Here is a 21,552-nt window from a genome sequence, read left to right as displayed (position 1 = left end):
GTCAGACACTAGCTAGGCTTTGGCATCTCTGCTAATAGCATGTTCTGCACTGTCATTTAGTAGAAGTGCAAACCCTAGGGAGCACAGGGAAATGCTACTTCCATATCCTGAAAGAAAATGGAAATATTGCTGTGTCCGACCCATCTGTATCTTGTAGCATTTCAGAAAAGCAGCAGCAGCCCATCAAGAGCCCTGCAAAGCTTTGAGCATGCTGAAAAGCTAGCATGCCTCCTAGGCTTTTCCAAGTTTAATAAAGGTATATAACAGCACAGGCCACCCCAGACTGTTTCAATCTTCCTTCCAATCTCAAAAACTGAACCCTTGTATATTAAATTTACAGGCATTTGTCCCACGGGCAAAATGTGCTGCCAAAAGTCTTAGTGCATTTTGAAAGGGCATTCCTATAATATGAAGGACTATGATCGTTTTAATCGGCCCAGCAGTACTTTCAGCTAAAAGTAAAGCTGCTGCCTTTCATAGCAGACCAGAACCTTTCCCCTACCCCTAATAATCATGTTTCTAACATTTTATAGAAATAGTTGTCAGTCTTGCTCTGGTTGGGAGATATAAATAAACTCACAATCATAGCAGTTGATTCTGTCAGAATTGGTGTATAGGCCGTAACAGATTGCCCCAAGGAAAGAAATGATCTTTCAAGATGGTAAGTGGTTTCAAAGAAATAAATTTTCACTAATGCCAAAATTCTTATAGAATTTCAGCCCTGACTTCAGCTGAAAAGCTCTTTTCTGAACCAGAGCAAAGATTTGACTAGAATATCCCACCAAGTCTTTTCACATATGACAAGTCAACTGCCTGAACTCTACAATTACTTAAAAGCAAGTTGTGGCAAGGTGGATTCTTCTCCTGCGCAAGTAGCTATAGGACTGGAGGGAATGGCCTCAAGTCGCACCAGGAGAGATTCAGGTTGGATCTTAGGAAAAATTTCTTCTCCAAAGGAGTGCTCAGGTGGTGGAATGAGATGCCCAGGGGGGTGGCGAAGTCACTTTCCCTTTAGGTGTTCAAGAAGCCTTTAGATGCTATACTGAGACATGCCTGGGAGGGGGGGGGGGAGGAATATTTGTGGTGGGTGGATGGCTGGACTAGGTGATCTTGGAGGTCTTTTCCAGCCTTGGTGATTCTATGATCCTTGCAAGGTCTTGGTAGCTTTGCACACAGTGGGAGACAACAGAGAAAATAGCTTTCCTCACCATCTGCAAGCAACACTGGAAAAGCAGCCTGTCTCAAGGATGACTGATTTGCTACAGGCTCAGAAGGAGCTGGATAAGATGAGCTGCTTCCTCTTGCAGTTTCCCAAGTTGTCACTTTGCAGTCTCTGGCTCCTCTCCTTGGCATGAGACACACATGACCAGCAGCAGTGCTATTGAGCCATGCAAAAAGTTGATTAAAGATTTTGAACAAAAACACAGTCCTGCCTGAACACTTTTGGATTTTGATTTTGGTTTCATCTGCATGCTCTCTCCATGGATTTATTCATGGAGTCTTGAGTCAAGCTGGATCCAGTCAGACATCAAATTGGGAAGGATTAAAATTATTGTAAGAGCAGTATACAAAGTGAATGCCTGTGAGAAACTGGATTATGGCTTTGCACTAGCCTAGAAAAACATGTGGAGTGTCTCTATGTCTCTGTTTGTAGATGGAATAACAAAGTATTTGGCTTAAGAATATCTCTTCTTATATGCCTTCTAACAGGCAAAAGGTTGCTGGTTATTGACAAGTCATGTCACTAATGGAGCTGTGGGAAAGAGTTGCCAGTGGGAAACAACAGTTCATTCTTTGTGCTCACGTGCTTTAATTATTCTAACAGGCTGTGAAATGCAGTGAAAATTTCTCAGACATGACTACAGTTTTACTGAGAAGATAAATAGCACAAATAAATTAAATAATAATAACAATAATTTCACAGAAAACACCCTGAGACTAATTTTCTATCTTAGCTCATGGCTGGGTTTGAACTTAGAGCATAGGGATTGCTGCCTGGTCTCTCTCTTTCCATTTGCGGCCATCCAATTGGTTGCAGCTTTGGAAACATCCAGGCATGATCAGGAGTTATATGACAGTATGAATCTTCAAGGAATCTGCACTAAGAATAATATGACTGCACATCCAGTACATTTAACAGATATCAGGTGCCCCCATGCCTCACTTGGGCAGCTCCATCTAGTGCTTAGATGTGCTTAGTCTTACTGTGCACTGCAGTAAGATTTAAAAAGAAAGAAATGTTAAAAGGTGACAGATAAGGTTTGCTTATTGTTGCTCTTCTAACTCCAACAACGGAACCAATTAAAGTGCATCAATTAGTCTTTTTTTTTTTTTATTTTTTTTTTCTCTGCAGCAGGGATGTTCTCCAATGTTTTTAACAGCTTGTAAATTTCTATGACTATAATCAGCCTGATCCCACTGTGCTCTCTGTCAGATCCCACAATGGCTGTAATCTGGCACCTGCTTGGGTACAAAGCTTGGAAGTGAGACTGGGTGCCTGCAGAATGAAAATGAAGCTTTTTCAAAGTGAAGAGGGAGGATCAGGGGGAATTTAGGAACAGCGGTGACAGTCTTTTCTCTTTTCTCTCAGCAAGAGAGTCCTCACTATGACAGGTCAAAAACATTGCTATTGTTCTGCCTTAAACCTCCCTCTTCCAGATGCAGAATCTCACTTCCTGAAGCTGCCAGCATCGAGTATGTCTTCAAAGTAAAACCAGGCACCTCCATCTGTCTCTTCTGGACTTTGCTGCTTGTCCCACTGTCAGACTGTTCAGAAAGAAACAAATATTTGCTTGCCTTGTCCTGTTGGCAAGTCCTCTTCCCCATTCCTGACTTACACAGATGCATTGCTTAGAAAAACAGTGGCTTTGTATTACCTAAGCTTTCCCAGCCCCTCAAAATTTACTTTTGAAACCTTTCATTTTAGTAAAGTACAGGGCTTGACTGGCACTGAGGGACACGATGTATTGATGGCACTCAGCAGGTCAGGTTGGTGGCTGAACATGATGATCTTGAAGGTCTTTTCCAACCTGTGTGATCCTATGATTCCCCAGTGACTGCGAGACATCTTTTGATATAGATGCAATACTTGCTAGGGCTGTCACTAATAGTAAGAGCTCTTATCACTGTGCTTTCTGCCAGCAAAGTGGTTTATAATACTAAATAATCTGCATATTTCTTTGGGTGCTGTTCTTGCTACTTTGCAAAGCACAGAGGCACTGAACAGCTTGGCTGCTCCTGTACAGATGGGAAAAGCCCAGCAAGCTGTGGGCTCTCTTGCAAAGAGTTAATAATGGTGGTAAGGAACCACAGCATCAACCAGAGATGCAGTGAGAAGTCAGGGGTTGCTGGCTTGTGATGACAGGCTCAGCTCACCTCCCTTCTATCAGAACCCAGAGTTATCAGGGTCTAAAAGAAGAACAATGCAAATGGACTGCATCATACTAAAAAAAAATAGGAGTAAAATGGTTTTTATCTACAGGTCAAATCATACATTACTATTGCTGCAGGATACCTACAGTGTGCCCTGTATTTCTCCCCTTGAGCTGCAAACAATGGTTCTGCCAGGAGAAATTGTTTCCTGGGAACCAGCACCAGCTGGTTCAAAGGCACCAAGCAGCTGACAAGTCTGAAACAGCTCAGCCTACAACTCGCCGCTGTGAAAACACCTTTCAGTTAAGGTGGAACTCTTTTCATCTGAGCTTAGCTGCCCCAAAATGAGACGTATCGTCCATGTTAATTAGGTCAGGATCCTTTTGTAATCAACAGATAGAAATGTTCATATTCTTCATGGATCCCACTGGCACCATCCTGAAGGATGTGTGTATGTGTGTGAGCTGACACAGGTAAGTCCAAGGCATCTGCCTTCTCCACACAAGGATGTGAATTTAATGCAGGTCATGTTGAGAGTGGAAACAGAGACAACATATTCTAAAAGCTACCAAGGCATGAATAAGAACACCCAGAAATTTCAGTGCTGTGGATTTCAGGTCTGTTCCCAGACTATGATGGATAATGGAAAGGAATATTACAATTAAAAAGATAGTATTATGACAAAGCTTTATAAGGTACAGACAGGTGTAATGAACAATGGATAAATCCCAAATTCAGTACTGATCTATAGCAAACTAATGCAATCCTGACTGTGGTCATGATACAAATCAGTTTGCCCATTTCTTTCTGGGGCATCATTCCTGTGACTAATGAACATGCTACTTTTTGGCAGTATCCTTTCTCTCACTCCTAAAATGACAACTAAAGAAAACTGCAGTGAAACAGTACTAAGGGCTTGCTCAGATTGAATCTAACAATATCAGGCAGTAGAATAAATACTGATTGAAATGGAAGCATCACTGACTGGGTTGTTTACACTAGGATGAACAAAGCATCCAGGGATGTGTTCATTTGGAGGTGCCTTTCCCACTCTGCTTCCTTGAGGAGTCTCCAAGAAGGGTCAGTGAGTGCCAGCCAGCCCTCAGGTGAAGATCTGCATGAACACTAAGTCTGCAACTCCATGAAGGTGCAGGCAGCAGCACAACACTGGCTCAGTAGATTATCCCTTCTGGTTCCAGCAGCAAGTACTTCTTCATGGATGGTGGGATGGAGAGCAAAGGAACGCCTCGGTGGCATCGTTCTGACAGTGTCATCCGAATAGCACATCTGCATAAGTGCATGAGGGACCGTGGTGAGTTGCTGCACACACTGAATAAGGAGTCATAGAAATCCTGGTGCCGCTGTAAAACACAAAACAAGTTGAGTGCTTCAGGGCTCTAAGCATCTCTCCTTCACCTCCCAACACAGATATCAGCAGGAGTGAAAAGCCCATAGAACTGCCCTGGCATGTTATTCGCTTTCAAAAGCATAGTCATTTTCCTGTAGCCAGATATTTATAATAAATATCAAGCTTGGTATTTCCTCCTTTGCAACCCAGTAAGAACTTACCGCAAAGACATCATCAGGTATGGCAGCTTTCCACTTTGAAGTTGATTTGATGTGTTCATAGGTGTTAACGACGACCTCCACAGCCCTGGGATAGGAATGACAGGCTTGTAGCACCTGTAGGCAGGATGTATAGGGATCATAAGTACCACCAAGGAGCTGGGGTCAGCCTGTCTGCTTGGCAAGAACAGCATAAGGATGTGCTGAAATGTACACATCTAAAGACTTAGGACAGGATGCAGTTGGTGCTGTAAAAGACACAAACCCCATCAACACTGCTTTGTGCAGAGAAGTAAAAAATCCCAAAGCTTATTGTCACTCACATTCATGGAGTAACGCTTTGCATTCACACCATACTATGAACATTTTGACCCACACCATAGACAGACTTTCACAGACAAAGCTTTGGAACATCCCCCTGGGTTAAACATCATGCTACATGAAGAGGAGACCCCAGGTCTCTCAAACACACTTTAGAAAAATGGAAGCTATTTTGCTACAGACAAGGGCAGCTCATTCGAGGCCCAGGAGGGTACAACCAAAGCTTTGGCATTTTCTTCAAAGATTTCTGATTGCTTGGCTTATTGAAATGCTGTATGTACAATGGAGAAGTACAGTTATGCTCAGGGCAGGGATGAGAGAATGAGTCCTGACTACAGCAAGCTTACTTTGTTGCTTGATGTAAGAAATCTGCTGACTACAGTGCTTTGGGTTTTGAAGACCTTTAGAAATCCTTTGGGAGGGATCCTGCAATTATTGTTACTTTTTTTCCCACCAGCTATGAGCAGATTTGGAATTTCCCCTTATTTTCTCTCATTCCCAGGGAATAAGCCAAAATTTCACTGAGATCCATCTCAGTTTGAATGGATTTGTATTTTTAAAGGTCAGAAGGGACAAAATGAACCGTCTTATCTTTTCTCCAGTCTTTGATAGAGACCACAAAATATACATTTCCTACAACCCAGTTAAGTATATTTGGAGCGAGGTTTGATGAAAGCATGTAGATTTTCTGAAATGGTAGTGTCAATCAGCTCTGAAAAACTAGGCTTGAGCCAACGTTTAGAGTTTGTATTTTCAGGCTGATTGAGAATGAAAATTAGATCTGGGTCTGGTTTCTGGCATGAACAATGATACATGTCCTACAACAGATCATCTCACAAGATTTTGGGCATTCTGGGACTGTAGTTCATAGGACTCCTGCAAATCCCAATACTATCAGACTCTGAGGTTTGGCTTTCTCATCTATCTCCTGTTCAAGTCATCCTTTATCTCTCTGCTCTGTACAAAAGCATCCTTAACCTTGTGGAACTGCAGGGGATATATCCTGGCTGCTCCATGATTCAGTAGCAGCTGGTAGCAGACGTCAGGCTGGGCAGCTGGCCTCACAGATGTCACTTTTATGATATACTGTAGGGGTGCACAACCATTGACATCCATGATGTTGGCTTCTGCTCCTGCCTCCAGCAGCATGTGAAGCAGTACGTGATCACAGTTCCAGGCGGCTTTGTGGAGTGGGGATTTGAAGTCCTCGTCACGAGAGTTCACTTCAGCTTTGTAGTCTAAGAGCATCCGGCAGATGAGGTGGTGGTCGGGGCTGTATGTCTGGTCCTTGTAGTGGAGGGCCCAGTAGGCTGCACAAGCCAGGGGTGTCTCCATGTGGGCATTGAGTGCATCGACCTGCGCCCCTTGTTCCACATAGAAAGCCACAAGCTCGGGGATACCCAAACGCGCGACAGTGTGCAGAGGGGTCTCCTCATCTTGGTTGTTGGTTTTTATGTTCACGTTGGCTCCTGACAAGGAAAGGTTATGGGAAACAGTTAAGGCAAGATTCAAGGAAAGATTTCTGTGAGAGTGGTGGTACATTGGCACAGGCTGCCCAGGGATGTTATGGAGACGTTGTCCCTGGAGGTGATCAAGAAAGGTGTGGATGTGGCACTGAGGGCCGTGGTCATTGGGCATGGTTGGGATGGGTTGGGGTTGGACTAGATGATCTTAGTGGTGTTTTCCAGCCTTAACGGTTCTTTCATTACACAATGTAGCGGCTCTGTTTGCACCGAATTTACGTCCCAACTGAGGCAACATCGCCATCTACTGCCCAGCACGGGAGCTGCCGCAGGACGGACGGACAGACAGACAGGCTCGGGCCCCGGCCTGCAGTTGTCAAAGCAGCACAGGCTGTTGGGCTCCCGCCCGCTCAGTGGGACTTTCCCTTGTCCTTTCCAGCTACCAGCAATTTGCTCTAAAGAAATGCAAATTACTGAGGGGAAGAATACTGAACACTGCTTATTAGAACAGAGGAAAGGTTGGCAAGACCCCATTCCTCAGAGCAAGGCAAAACTACAGTACAAAACATATATTTATAGTTTACACATAGTGTTTATACATACTGTTACACATCAATGTGCAGCAGAGCCAGCAGGATGGGGAAAGCAAGGCCGTTCTTCCAGTGGCTGAAGGTGCTGAAGTCAGTGCTGGCAGCTGGGTGGCCGAGAGCTGCTCCTTGAACCCTGAGCCTTGGCAAGCAGATGATAAAGCACTTGTGCAAGAGCAAGAGCAAGCTGTCTGGCCTCTCCTCGCCAGCCAAGTGGCCCTTACATGGCCAAACTACACTAAGACTGAGGAGTAATGACTGAGAGGGAGAAAGAGGAGTCAGAAATTACCACTGGGCTGTGTGCTAATCCCATTAAAACCAGCTGGGTGTTACTCACGTTACATGTCTGTGAGTGTATCAGCAACATACTTTCGGAGGTGGTAAACAAATCCGGGCAGAGCTCTGCCTGGCTGGACAGTTGCCCAAGCCAGACAGGGCTGGACTGACCTGATGTGACACTACTGGGTGCAGATGGTGGGATGGGAGATACCTCAGGAAACCTCAGCTCAGGGCATCAGCAAACACCTGCCAGCAGCTTTTGGGTGGTGGTGTGCGCACACACCTGCCACAATTTGCTCCAGACCATGCCCCTTTTGTTTGTAGTCTCTGCTTTTAGCTCACACAGTTTACGGAGCGCTTAGGAAAAGAAGGTGGCTTGCATAGCGCCATTATTTGCTTGCTGATAGGTGGGTGGAGAAAGCCTGCAGAATGTATCTTTTCATTTGCTGCATTTTGTAACAGTACATTTGACTTTTAAGCTTTTCCATGGTAGCAAATGCGGCGCCTGCTGTTTTCTTTGGGCAGGATACAACTGGCAGCATTTATTTTCCTTTCTAACAAACAAAATAATATGTATCCTCCCAGCAGAAGTAACACAATGTTGTTATTCATTTTGTGGTTTCAGATTCCCTTGCCCACAAATCATACTTGGTCTCTGTATCTCAAGAGAAGCTTTCAATAACAACATATGTAGCAAAATGGTGAAGGTGTTTATGTTTGCCATGGCACAGTGTGATAAATATGGGAGTCTGTCTGTAACTCAGGACTTGATGCTGCCTGACTTTGCTATACCCTTTATATCTGTCTTAAAAAGTCCCAAGTCAGCTTCCTTGTGTTAAGGACACAGTGGAAGGAACATCAATATATTTATCTGTGAACTGCGTCTATTCATAGCTTCATTTGCTACAGCCAATCAGAGATACAATATATCTAGCTTCAGAGAAGCAAAATCTTATATAATGACCTTTTTCCCATAGTTCCTATATGGATGTGAGAATTTGACTACTGGCAAACTAAGAGACAGTATGAAAAACTACACTTGTTCTGTCAGGGCTAGGTCTTAAAACACAAGTGGATGGAAGAATTTATGGAGAACAAGGAAATCTGTGCAAGAAAGAAGGAGCTAGGAGTGCACTTCAATGTGAGAGCCTTTCAGTAGTAAATCTAGATAAGGAAGATGGGGATAAGGAGTTGGAGATGAACAGGCAAGTCAGCTGTGGGTGGGAAGGATAAACATACAGGGACTTGGAAACTTGCCTCCTAGGAAAGACCATGGAGACCATCCAGAACTTTCCCTTACCTCTCCAAATCAGCTGCTGGGCACAAGGAATGGAGGTTAGTGTTGTACAGAAGTGCAAGGGCGCCTGCCCACTCATTGAAAAGCAGTTCAGCTTAGCTCCATGGTTGCAGAGGATCTTGAGACACTCAACATTTGCTGTTTCGCACGCTATGTGGATTGCAGCTTTCCCGTTGGGCCGGCAGTTGATCGTAGCTTTGTGATTGAGCAGAACTGAAAGACTCTCCAGATGCCCATACATGACAGCCAGATGAAGTCCAGTTGCCCAGGATATTTTTAATTTGTAACTAGGCAGCCAGTATCCTGTACAAAGCAAAAAGGTGTTACCAGACTTGGCTAAGATTTTCCTTTGCATTATCCATCTACTGAGAACAATTGAGCAGGAAGGGAAGATCGGAGCTTTGGTTTAATATACTGTAATTTTACCAGCTAGAGTTTAGTGCACACAAAATTCTCTCAAGCATAAATTCATTTTCATTAGGTACTTCCACTATGTGTGCTGAACAGTCTGCCTTTTGGACTGGTGATTCCCATGTAGATGTACTGATAGCAGCTTTTGTTTTTCTAGTGACCTCTGTAGACTGAATAATAATCATTTAAAAAAGCTCAGACCATTTGAAATATCATCAGCTGAAAAATATGTGGGAAACAGATTCTTCAGTCTGCCAACAGCTGAACAAAGGTGGTACTGGAATAAGAATGTTGAATGTGCTTAGACCTGTGACTCAATGGATAGCTCATCCTGCTGTTTCTGCATGGGACACTGCAAGACTGCTTGTCCTGGGAGCTGGATTTGTACTCCTAGTGATGCACTGTGTGAAGATGATCCCCAACGATGTGGCAGAGTGGCAAAGTATCACAGCCGTTCTGCCGGCTACTGCCCCTGATGGGCATGGAGTGAGGAGTTTTGATGCTGATGTGATTGAGGTGGAAGAGCCAAATGGAAGCAGGTGCAGTTCAGCATGAAATTTGGCTCCAAAATGTTCAGATATTTGTCTGAAAACATCATGGTATTCTTTTTTTTCCTCCCCACTTACAAACACGTGTAAGACCAAAGAATGCTTAAATATTTGTTCCCAAGATATGAATACATGTTTCATGACTGCACAGAAACAGTCTTTGAAGTGATTGCTATGATCATTTGCTTTAAAAAAGAAAACTGTAATAGTACTGTGTTTAAGGGCAGGAGAAGACTAAAACTTCATTTTTATCCTTTTCTATATTTATTATTAAGGTATAGCAGCTGCTTTTTAGCTAGAATGTGCCTATAAAATATTGTTGGTTTAATGTATTTTGGCCTCCTTGGCAAGTTTCTGGTAAATATTGTTACTATTTAAAAGACAGGAAAGTACTGCAGATGTGTAATAAGGCCAAATTAATTCAGACCTTCATTTTTGAGTCTTGAGCTCTAGATTTTCCACCTTACTGTTTCATGAGTACTGTATTAGATAGGAAGAGAGATGGAGAGAAGAAACCAACTGCTGTTTGCAGAGAGAAAAACTTTTTCATCACATCCCCAGACTTGGTGCAAAGTAGGTGTGTTATATCCCAGAGTCTATGCACACAGCATAGCAGGTTTCTTAAGTCATTTCCCCACCCAAATTCACATTTTACATTTCTCCTTGTAACCAACCTGATCCTACACTGAGCTGAGCCTGAGGAGCCAAAAATATATGTGTGAGCCATAAATGATAAATCACAGTAGGAAAGTGGTCCTTAAAAGCTAAGTTATCCCATCACACAGCCACAGTTTTCCCACTTGAGACTACCTTTTATCTTGTTTGTGCTGCTGTGAGTGAGTAATGCCTACAGATATTCAGAAGGAGCATCTTCTATGTCCTCTTCCCAGAGTCACAGACATCCCTGATCCCAAAGGGATGAGACCTGGCACTGGGCAGGCAGAAGGAACAGCCTGTGTGGGAGGCCTCTTTCAACTCACCTATTTGTTGGAGTGAAAAGAAGCTGTGGCCCCAAAATGGAGGCCTCATGTAAGAGAGGAAGGAAAGCCACTCTGCCACTGGTGGCTTCTCCTTTCCCCTTCATCTCTTAGGCCTGTGGCAAAGCTCAACTTGTTTGAAAGCTTAACAGCATTCTGTCCTCAAGGAAATCCTCCTCCCAGAAAGCAAAATTTGCATGATAGCTGGTGGAGTGCCTCCTGCAGATACACTGCTGTGATTTGGGCCATGGGGTACTTTTATCCCTCTACCATTTGAAAAAGGAGAGGCTTGTCCAAAAGAGAGGTTAGTACTTGTTGCCAAAATATCCACAATTAAAAATCCAAGCATTACTTCTGCAGTTTCAAACCACAACCAAAATGCATTTTAGCCTGCTGAGGACAGAAGAAAATGTATTTTAGGATACATTCATCATTGTGTGGGTTAGTTCAGATGCTGTCCCCAAGGGAACTCCTGGCTGAATCATCCTCACCCTTATGTAATCAGAAGAGCAGAGGCTGATCATTAAATGTCAGGTAAACACAGGAAAAGAGAGGAGGAGGGATGTTGTCCCTCTGTTACGTCACAGACAATAAATACGTAAATAAATAATAAGGCTATTCGCTGTGCTGCTAAGACTGGTGCTTGTCTTCATGTACACTTAACTACTGGCAAAAGCTGGTCAGTAGTGTCTTCTAGATACCCATGAGAAGTCTTCTCAGCAAGTATGTAACAAAGTATGTTGATTTTAGCAGAAAGCGGATTTGTTTCATTGTTTTAAACTGTAAGTTTTGGGAAATTTAGGATCTGTCTGACAGCTGGTTTGGATTTGGTAAACTCCAAAACAGGTGGGAAGTCTTGCCTGGTTGTGTTGTTGCTCCATAAGACTTCTCTGGTTTGATGAACAAGCACATACTTGCTTTCTGTGAGCTTCTACATACAGTTTCTCCTCAGCAGCAACATTCAAGCCCACAGGATTTCTTTAGATCCTATAAGCTAAGGAGAATTCAGTGCTCTATTGAAAACTGAAAGAAGAAGAGATAAAATATTTTGTGTTCCTAAATGATCTGTTAATGTGACAGAGAACATGCAAAAAATGTGTATACTTCAAGGCATCGGCCTATTCTGGGCTTTGCACTCAAATCCTCTGCAAGGAAATAGCAAAGGTCTCCTCTTTCCAGGCTTCCCTAGGGCTGCAGTGGTGCCTGGGTGACGCGGAGGCTGGTGCTGCTCTCTGGCCTGCCCTCCGCCAAGGCCAGCAGCACAGCTAAGCTCCCCTCCGGCGGTGGCTGCAGCCACATGAGCCTCCTGACACCGCTCCCTGTGAGCCACATTACGCTACAGCCTTAGAAGTGACACAAGGCCACAGCTTCTGGAAAATTCCCCATGCCCAGCTACTTCCTGTCCTGTGAATGCTGTGATGTTTACCTTGTTTGTAGGATGCCAGAATCAGCTTCTCATCTTCTACTTCAAACACCGTGTCCACATCTATTTTCTTTTGGTTCAAGAGCTCTTCCAGTGTTTCATAGTCATTGCACTTCAGGGCTTCCAGAAAGTTCTTTTTCACTAATTTTGCAGCCTCAGCTCTAGTCATTTTCCTCTGCTTATTCTCTCCTTCTTCGTATGCCTCCTCCACCTCCATTTCCAAATGTATTTATTTGTGCTGTGAAGAGGGGTACACTGAGGTCCCTATAGCGCAGTTACATGCTGAAGTTCCTGAAGACCAGAAGGTAATTTTATCACTTGGTCATGCTGATCTGCTTGTTCTATTTATATGAGGAGCATTTCAGGCATCAAAATACCACTCTTAGATATCACCACGCTCTTTTTATGAAAGCGAGGACAGACTTATGAGCAGTAACACCAGAAAAAAATCATTTCTCTACAGGTTTTATACACATCAAGCTTCATCAACCACATGGTTGATCACTGCTCCTGCCATGATATTAGTCCTGAGTTCTGTTTCTCAGCTGGAGAAGCACACGTTTCCTTTCATAGTTACTATTGCTGGTTTACTGATAGCAGTGGGATGTGATGCTCTCTCTACCTTCCAACTAATGCATTTCAGAAAGAAAAAATCACTTCCCAAGGCACTCTTCTAGTGGGATGCAGCTCACTCTTAGCAGGACAGCAATGGTTCTGTTGGTCCTGTTTTCATTCCTCTGGCCATCAAACCAAGCCTCCATTAGAGCCCCCAGCATGCAGGGCTCACAGCTGCCCCAGTACGTAAAACCTTGAGTATGGCTTTGTTGATCCAACCCAGTCTTCTCTATAACGCCCTGAGCAGCAGGAGTGCCTCAGTTTGCTCAGGTATCATAGCAGTGGCAGGTGGAAGGAGAAATACTGCAGAGGTGTATGTCTGCAGGATGGGATGGAGTGCTCATATACCACAGGGCCACGTGGTGGGACCATAGCTAGCAGAAGGCTCTTCATACTTGGTTTGAACCACTCAGCTGGGCAGACCGCACACAACCATGAAGAAATCTTTGCCTCTGCTTTTCCTGTGAGTGTGGCTTCCAAGCAGACTGATGAAGACATGAAATCTGGATGATGCTCTAAGTCAGGACAGCCTCTGTGTAGGTGTTCCAGGGAGCTGGGCTCTTCAGGCAGCCCCATGAGCACCTGCAGCATCGCTCTCTCCTACAGCCAGTGCTCACCAGAGATATTATAGGACAGCAGTTCATAAAGAACAGAGGAATCTGTGAGCGCATTTCTATATGTAAAAAATACTTCGTAAAAAATACTTCCCTTAAGTATTGCTCTCAGGCTTGTAACAAAGACAGTGGAAGGAAAACATCTTACCCCAGTGCTATAGGCTGCATGTAACTTGTCTGTGCCCTGCTGGGCTTACCTAAGGGAGGGTCAGCATCACGGTCTCCATATGATTACACCCCCTCCTGTCTCCCTCTTACTTTGCTCTTCTCAGCAGATAATTTCACCCCACGCTTTAAGGAAAGTGTTAATGCTTGTCTGGCATGAGCAGAGGGACAAATGTGAACCCAGAATCTATGGACTTCTTGTTACTCACACTATTTTATTTTTTAACCACTCTGTTCCTGGGAAGTCTTGGATGTACAAAGCACTGAAACATAGTTGACCTCAGTTACACTTTTTGGTTTGAAATGGACTATTTTTTCATCTGCCTATCATGGGCAGCACTAGATGACACATGGACATTCAATCCAGCCGTACACAGAAAGGATCATACAGTGCATCTCCACGCAGCTCCACCACCTGAAGGCTGAGATGCACCAGCTGCACATCTGCTGGCCCACTGTGCTTGCTCTTGGTTGACAACCAAGGTGAAGTAATTTGTGAGAGCCAGGCCCACAGCAAAAGAGAAAGCTGATTATGATCAGCTCTCATTTGTCATGGTTCAAAAGGACGCACAGGGACAGATGCATTTGAGTAGTATTTGCTCACCTTTAGTATCTGGTACGGACACGCTCTGATTCTCATAAAAATCTTAAGACAAATGAGTTTAAAATAGAGAAAGGAAACAGTGATAGATATCCTATGGCTCTCCTGTAGGCTACATTTTCATCTAACCTTGAATATCTATTCATATATGTACGCTGGTGATTTCAGTACACATGTGACTGCTTTGGTATTTTAGACAGACAAACAATAACAAAAGACCAGATGAACTAATGGAAAACAAAAGAAAATAACTATTATTTCCTCAAAGTGTATTAAAGATATATTTAAGACTACGCAAATATGGCAAACTATTGGTGGGGCTGAAAGACCAATTTTTACAAGCTCTCTCTTTTAGCTGTACACAATTTCCTACAGATTTCTCCCCACCATACCACAAGGTGGCACTTTGATTTTGTAATTTAAAACTGATGTCATTCAAGCTCCAGGGCTGCCAAATATCCTGAACATCTCACAGCGAAACAATGGCTCATCACTTGTTTATTATAAATAACGGAACCAACATTAATTATATTTATAGGTTAGACTTGAGGCCGCTGTGTTGGCACTGTGCAGACGCACACACTACATCCACTAAGAAACGTGGTTGCTGTATTTAGAATCAGTGATGTAAATGACACAGCTAATGCAGATGTGCATTTGCAGAGGGAAGACAGCTCCCACCCCTCATCTCCCAGGCCTTCCTTCAGCTGCACCCAATACCACCCAGCACCCCTCCTCACAGGACAAGCCACAGGCTCACAGACACCAGTATCTCATTGGGCTGGCTGGGTCTGCCCCTCCTTCATGATTAATGCTGGGCAGAAGAACTCGTTGTGAAGGAGTGCCACAAGGAGAAGGGAAGGGCGTGCTTTTGGGGCACACTTCAGGCAATGTGAATGCCATCACTGACTGCAGATGAGTTGCTTAGGCCCCTCTTTTTCTAACAAAGTGCGTTATTGCAGGATTGTCCAAAATCTTCTGGATTCAAATGAAATATTTACACTGGTCTCAGTGGGCCATGTGTTCTATTAGGCTGGGCACTGAGCAGCACTGAGCCGGGGAAACCTGCCCAAAGGGGAGGGTGTGAGGAGCATCAGGGTGATATTATGAGAGGAGCTTAAATGGAAGCCAGAGATGTGGTAATAAAAAAACAAATACAGCCTTAAAGAGAAAGTGTACTGGCAGGCTGTGTCTCCTGGGGAGGCTGGGGGAGCCAGGGCTCTCATTGGCACCTGCCCACACAGAGCAGCAATGTGCTGCAGCCACAAAGCTCACACCTCCCAGTGGTACCAGGAATGACCCTGATTGTGGAGACCTGGAGGTCAAGATCAACATCCTGAATCCAATGCTGGGGCAGGCAGACAGCCAGCAGTAGGAAAAATGCTCCAAAAGAATGGTTCTAATGCAAATGGAGGAGTCATTCTCAGCTGCAATACAGAAAGCCATCCCAGCTGACAGCTGAAGCACTCACATCCCATTGCTGGTCAGCGGCGGTGCCGGGGGGAACCAAGAAACACAGCATGCACCCTGCAGCTCTGAGCCTGGCAGCAATGTGCAAACTGGTAAGACTTCAGCTCTGCTCTTTCCTTCCCCCAGCAGGTTGCTGGCTAAAGCGGGTTACTTAAGCAGGAATAATACAGCCTCCATGTGACACTGTCTGTGCTGCTCAGAAGCCTGGCATGTTAAAGAAGGAAACATACTGACTTTCAGGTTTGTGGCCCTGAAGCAAGAAAGAGATCATTGAGTTAATCCCACGCTTTCATCTCTTCTGAACAGTACATGCTCTTCAAAATGCTGTTGCAGAAGTGATGGCAACCCTTGCTCTGCTGTGGCACTTAAAGCACCAACAGCATCAGGCAGGCTCTGCCACCCTGCTTCCCACCCTGCTCACAGGTCCCTTGTTTCCCTTTGGCTGCTCTCAGTTCCCAGGCAGAATTAACCACAGTCCTTTTACTCACTTGTATCACAAATCTTTTCCCAGTATTTTTATTGATCTTTTTTCCTCGTTGTATATCCTTCTGCCTGCTTTACACAGTGTTATATTTAATCAGATTTTCTTCTTCCAGAATGCTGGCTGTGAAGGTTATGTAAAACTTCCTGTTTTATTTCTTAGTAGAATAGATGCAAACTATATTATCCAGGTGCCCAGCTTGACAGTCATCCTTTGAGAAAAATCCTCTCTGTAAACTCATCCCCGTGGATGGTTAACTTGAAACAAACCATGTGTCATCATTTGGGATTCCTCCTCTTGTTTTGTGTTGCATTGTTTCACTCTTGTTCTCATTTGCTATGGATGGAGAGAAAAAAACATCCCAGATCCTCAGAGGCACTTAGACATCAGACTGCTGAGATGTTGGCAGTCACACTCCCAGGAGCTGGGAGCTTTCCAAAGTCTGGGCCTTCCACTTCTGTCTTCAGTAAAGCGAGAATGATATAGGATTGTGTACCAAGGACGTGCTTTATCTTAAGGGATATATATTAGGAAACCAAAGATTGATGCCAGGAATCCTGAATTCTGTTCTCACAGAGTTTCATGACTGAAAACTTCATAACAAAAGCGTAGCTCATTCTTCCATGGATTTCTCTGTGGTTTGCATGAGTGCTATTTCCATCTCCAGCTTTTATTTATTTATTTATTTATTTTTTCAGCTATGCATTGTAGCATCTGACAGTATTTAAAGTGGTGGGATTTTGTAAGAAAACTTACAACATGAATCTCTTACACTGCTTCATCCTGATGAAAAGAGGCACGAACTATGGGCTTAAATGAAGTTCGTGGAAAGCAGTCCTTTAAACACGAGTGTTGCTTCACAGCAGTGAGACAAAACCAATTCATCTCATGGAGGAAGAGCCCCAGAGGCGGCTGTGTCTCCCCTGCCCTCTTTCAGGCCAGATTGTGGCTTGGCCGGGCTCCCTGGCAGGGCTGCCTGCTGCTGCTCTCTGACAGTTGCTGGCTGAGGGTGAAACATTCTCACCAGGCTGTTCCAGCCACTTCTGCCTTGCCTGCCGAAATCACATTTGTGCAGAGCTCAGCTAGTGTGGGTGAGATCTTTCCTATATACTAGATATGTATCAAATAAGGCAACTCGGTTCTAAGGACAGGCAAACAGCCAAAGATGAAAGGATTTCCAGTTTTGCAAGTGTAGCAATGCTCTGAAACACCAGTCCTTTGGGGTGCAGACGCTGAGGCATGAAGGCATATGAACACATCCAGCAGAAGCAGTATTCTCTGAGCAGCCATCAAGCATCCAGCTGTTTGCTACTCAGAATAGGACTGATCCTACTCTGAAGGAATAAAGTTGAAGCGATGTTGAAATAAAGCATGTGGAATAATCTGACAAAAGGGTGGAATGCATGAAGAGGAAAGATGAGATATCACTCAATTAGTAGCGTATAAACAACAAGGCTATTTGAAGTGGGGATGCAGGTAGGGACATTGCAGGCCTACAGTGGTTCATAAATACCATTCACGCATATGAATGTGCCAGAGGTTTTGATGAATGTTTTCAATCTCTCCTGTTCCCTGTGTTTCCCACTGTTTCATGATAAATCAGTCACTGATAAACAGTGGTTTGTTTGTTTCATTTCCAAGCAACAGAGGCGGTTAAGCTTGCAACCTTTCCAGTATTAAGATCTACCTTCCCTGAATGTGACAGATCAAGTCATTAGTTGAATAAGTAATAGGGTAGCAATGTTAGCCTAAAAAAAAATGTGCATATTAAATGCTGTTTTTATTGGATAAATCTTGTTCACACTGCAGGACTTCTGGCTCTTATTGACAGGTATCAGAACTGTGCATGAATGATGCAGGGCTGCCTTAGCCTTGGCTCTGTTGCAAGAGCTGCAAAGCAAAGGGAACAAGATTTTTTACACCCCCACCAGCCATCACAGTGGAGGCTACAGGAACAAATCCTTCTATTGCACAAAAACATCCAAATATGTTGATTCACCATCCTGAGTCCATTAGTATAAAAGCCAGGAAAACAAAAGCAAATATTTCTCCTTGAAGTTTGCAGTTGCCTTGATTTGCACCAGTTATTAAAAGATTTCCTGAGGAAAGAAAATAACTGTTACCATTTGCCTCTGATTGTTTGAAGCACTAACATGGTAAAACCATGCACATCTTAGAACCATTTCTATTTTGATTCTTCATCTACTAGTGTCCATAACATTATATGGAACGCCTATTGCAAAATTCAATTCACTTTAATGAGGTCTGTATGCATTTAGCAGACCTGGATAGAAAAATGTGCTTGCAATATTAAAAGAATTTTATTTCCATTTAAAAATCTGTTGCCATAGTGACCAATCACAATTTCCTCAGTAGCTTTGTTAGGAGTAGGATGTAGGCTTTCTTTTTGCTTTGCTTTTGTTTTCTTTCTGCGGGCCAAGCCCTCATTTAACTATTTTCTATTCTTTTCATGTTCTGTCTTTTTCTAACCATATTCTCAATTAAGTCACTAAGAGGTTGGATTGAGTTTAAAACAAAGTTTATGACTTTGGCTCTTATTATGTGAGAATCAGAAAGACAAAATGCTGCACTTTCTGTGATTTCTCTCTCATCAGCAGAGCACACTAATCTAGAATGAGTTCTGAAGTGTCAAAAGCCTTGGGATACTGGTACCTTTTAGTACCAGTGTTATAGTCATGTCAGAGGTCTGGTGAATTGCATCTAAAGCCATCTAAAATTGAAAAGCACTTGGAGGACAGACTTTCTATTTCAAGAAAACACTTTATAGCCAGCCTTTAACAATATCAACCCACTTATCACCCAGTCACAGTCCTAATCTTGTCAATAACGTATTTTCCTTTGAGAAACACTAACTTGAAGTGTTGTTTATATTCCTGCTTGAGATGCATCTTCTCCCAAGGAATAACAGTCTGAAGGAGCCTGTGAAGCACTCTATCCTCTCCTCGTGAGGCTGCCATAAGGTTTTTGTACTGGGAGAAGCAGTGGGAACATTTCTGAAGCAATGGTATGTAGGCAGGAGAAGATTCAGTCTTTCATTTTTTGCCATCTCCCTTGTCAAGACCAGACTTCTGTGTCCTTGACAAAACATAAGAAGGCTTATGCAGCAGAACAATGCTCTAACCAGACAGGAAAACTTTTTTCCTCCTTTGCCCAAATACCTACCATATGGTCATCTGATTCCTGCATTTGTCACATCACCTCCTGGGAGGCTGTGGAGATGTCTGTAGGATGCAACTCCACCTGTCTGAAACTGTCAGAAACATATTAAACACATTCTAGGGATAGTAATTTTCCTCCATGAAGAATAAAACAAGCTGAAAACAACCCATTCCTGAAAAGGGTTTCTTTGCTGCAGAATCTGATAACAAACGCATGCCAGGGCGCTAAGGGCACCAATAGCCCTGTCTGTCCTTGTCCCCCGAGGTTCCCCTATCTGACCAGGCCCAGGACCCCACATCAGCTCTCATGCTGCCAGCTCTGCCCAGTGAAGCCAAAGCAGAATTGGACTCCAGCTCCCCACAGCCCTGCCCTGCAGTAGGCCCCACCAATGGGACCCATGGATGGCCCATGTCCCTGCCTATCCCCAGGGAAGTGCCCCATGTCCAGTGCTGGGCCTGCTCTGCTGCCTGCCGGGTGCTCTACTAGTGGCCAAAGTGCTGGGGTGACATGGGCTGCCAGACCTCTGGTCCCCAAGGAGTGTAAACCCCATGGTGACCTCGCAGTGACATGAGAACAGCCACAGGGGCTCTTTGGGTGATGGAAGAGAGAGGTCATATCTTCAGCCAGGGTATGGTTTTCCTCTGATCTTCACACATGTAGTGCTGGAACTTGCCCACAGCAGCCTGAGGCTACGGCTGTCATCTTGGCTCCTTCTAATCCACATCAGTGGCATTATTGGCTAAATGGAAAAGATCTATGTGACTTGAGTAAATTCCTTACACCAATTAAGCAGGAGAGATATCTTCACCACTAGAATCAGTTTTATTTTGTTTAAAATTCTGAAAACATAGATTTTTGGACAGTTTCCTCTTCTGCTCGAAGCTCAGGCACACTGCAACCAAGTATCTGTGTTAGAAGATCTGTGGTGCCATAGCAGGTCTGTCCTAACCTGCATAAATCCTGCACAGATAAGCTTCAACAATGTATTAACCATTACCATCTGGGAACAACTATGTGGGAGTATGCCAAAAGAATAAACAGATAATACACTATCTGGATTGTTAATGAGTAAACTAAATTAGTGGTACCTTATAAGGGCTATATGCAATGAAGCACAAGTGATGAGCACTAAAGCTAAGGCAGCAGCATGTGTAATCCAAGAGAGTCCGAATGAGAGAGTAGGTAATGGCACGATAACAAATATTCCACAACCTCCCTTGTTGGTAGCAAGTTTTCCTGTGCGTAAATGGAAACAGCGATCTGGTTGCTTCAATGGTTGAACCTGAAAAGGCAAGGCAACTGTGAAAGCACCCTGTCTAACAGGGGAAGACTTAATAGCAGTAACAACTCCTGTGAGGTTAATGATAATCCAAACAAGCTGCACTCAACATAACTATGAGTGAGTAAAAAGTTGATCGATATAAAAATTGAAAGAATATAATATTGCTTACATTTGGTTAAGCTTTTTCACCTGCAGAAAAAAAGCTCTTGTTAGCTCCACAAACAAAGGAGACTGTGTGGGAATAAAGAATGAACCTTCTATTTTTCAAACAGCAGGTTCTGATTCCCTTCTATTGCCAGAAAGAACTTCAGCTGGAAATCTTTACTAGACGTCAACGATGTACTACTCAATAACAGTTTTTCTAGAGATGTAGTTCTTAAAACCCACTGGTGTTTTAACAGTTGTTTGTTTTTTATCTTCATGTGCAGATCTTAGCAGGACAGCACAGGGATTTTATAGGACACAAATCCTATAAAAAAATTCCAGAATTCTTTTCAAAGTAAATTACAGATGTTTTTCAAATCCAGTATTTCCAGCATTATTAGCTACAGTGGTTGATTTTTAGAACATTTAATAAAATCACGCAAAATAGAAGCTTCTTTTCTGTAAGGTCTGTCGTGGCCTGATGGAATTCATTGTACAACTTGCTCTTAAGCTGAACTGGGTTGAGGGTGGAGTAAAAGTTCACATCTTGCATCCCGTTTTATGCCTTCTCAACCTGTCACTCATACTTCAGAACAGCAGAGTGCATAAAGGGGTGTTTTTGGACTATGCAAAGGTTCTGGCTCTACCAAGGCCATGTTCTTTGCTCCTTGGCACATATTTGCAGACAAGAGGCTGTGATGTAGCAACTCAGAGATTTCAGCAAGTTTTGGATAGGATCCTAGATTCCTTTTTGCA

General features: G+C 43.6%; 1 protein-coding gene across 1 annotated transcript; it reads right to left on the bottom strand.

Annotated features, from left to right (window-relative positions):
• Positions 1-1,851: 1,851 nt before the first annotated feature.
• On the bottom strand, positions 1,852-12,557 carry ASB4 (ankyrin repeat and SOCS box containing 4). Its single transcript, XM_015853568.2, has 5 exons — positions 12,248-12,557; positions 8,889-9,188; positions 6,238-6,728; positions 4,942-5,055; positions 1,852-4,733 (listed from the first exon to the last, which is right to left on the bottom strand). The coding sequence occupies exons 1-5, from the start codon at positions 12,459-12,461 to the stop codon at positions 4,545-4,547; spliced, it is 1,308 nt and encodes a 435-aa protein (XP_015709054.1). The 5' UTR covers positions 12,462-12,557; the 3' UTR covers positions 1,852-4,544.
• Positions 12,558-21,552: the final 8,995 nt, after the last annotated feature.

This window comes from Coturnix japonica, chromosome 2 (genome assembly GCF_001577835.2).
Source record: "Coturnix japonica isolate 7356 chromosome 2, Coturnix japonica 2.1, whole genome shotgun sequence".
Classification (NCBI taxonomy): domain Eukaryota; kingdom Metazoa; phylum Chordata; class Aves; order Galliformes; family Phasianidae; genus Coturnix; species Coturnix japonica.
Note: the sequence above shows the minus strand (reverse complement) of the source record. Positions and strands in the feature narration are given on the sequence as shown.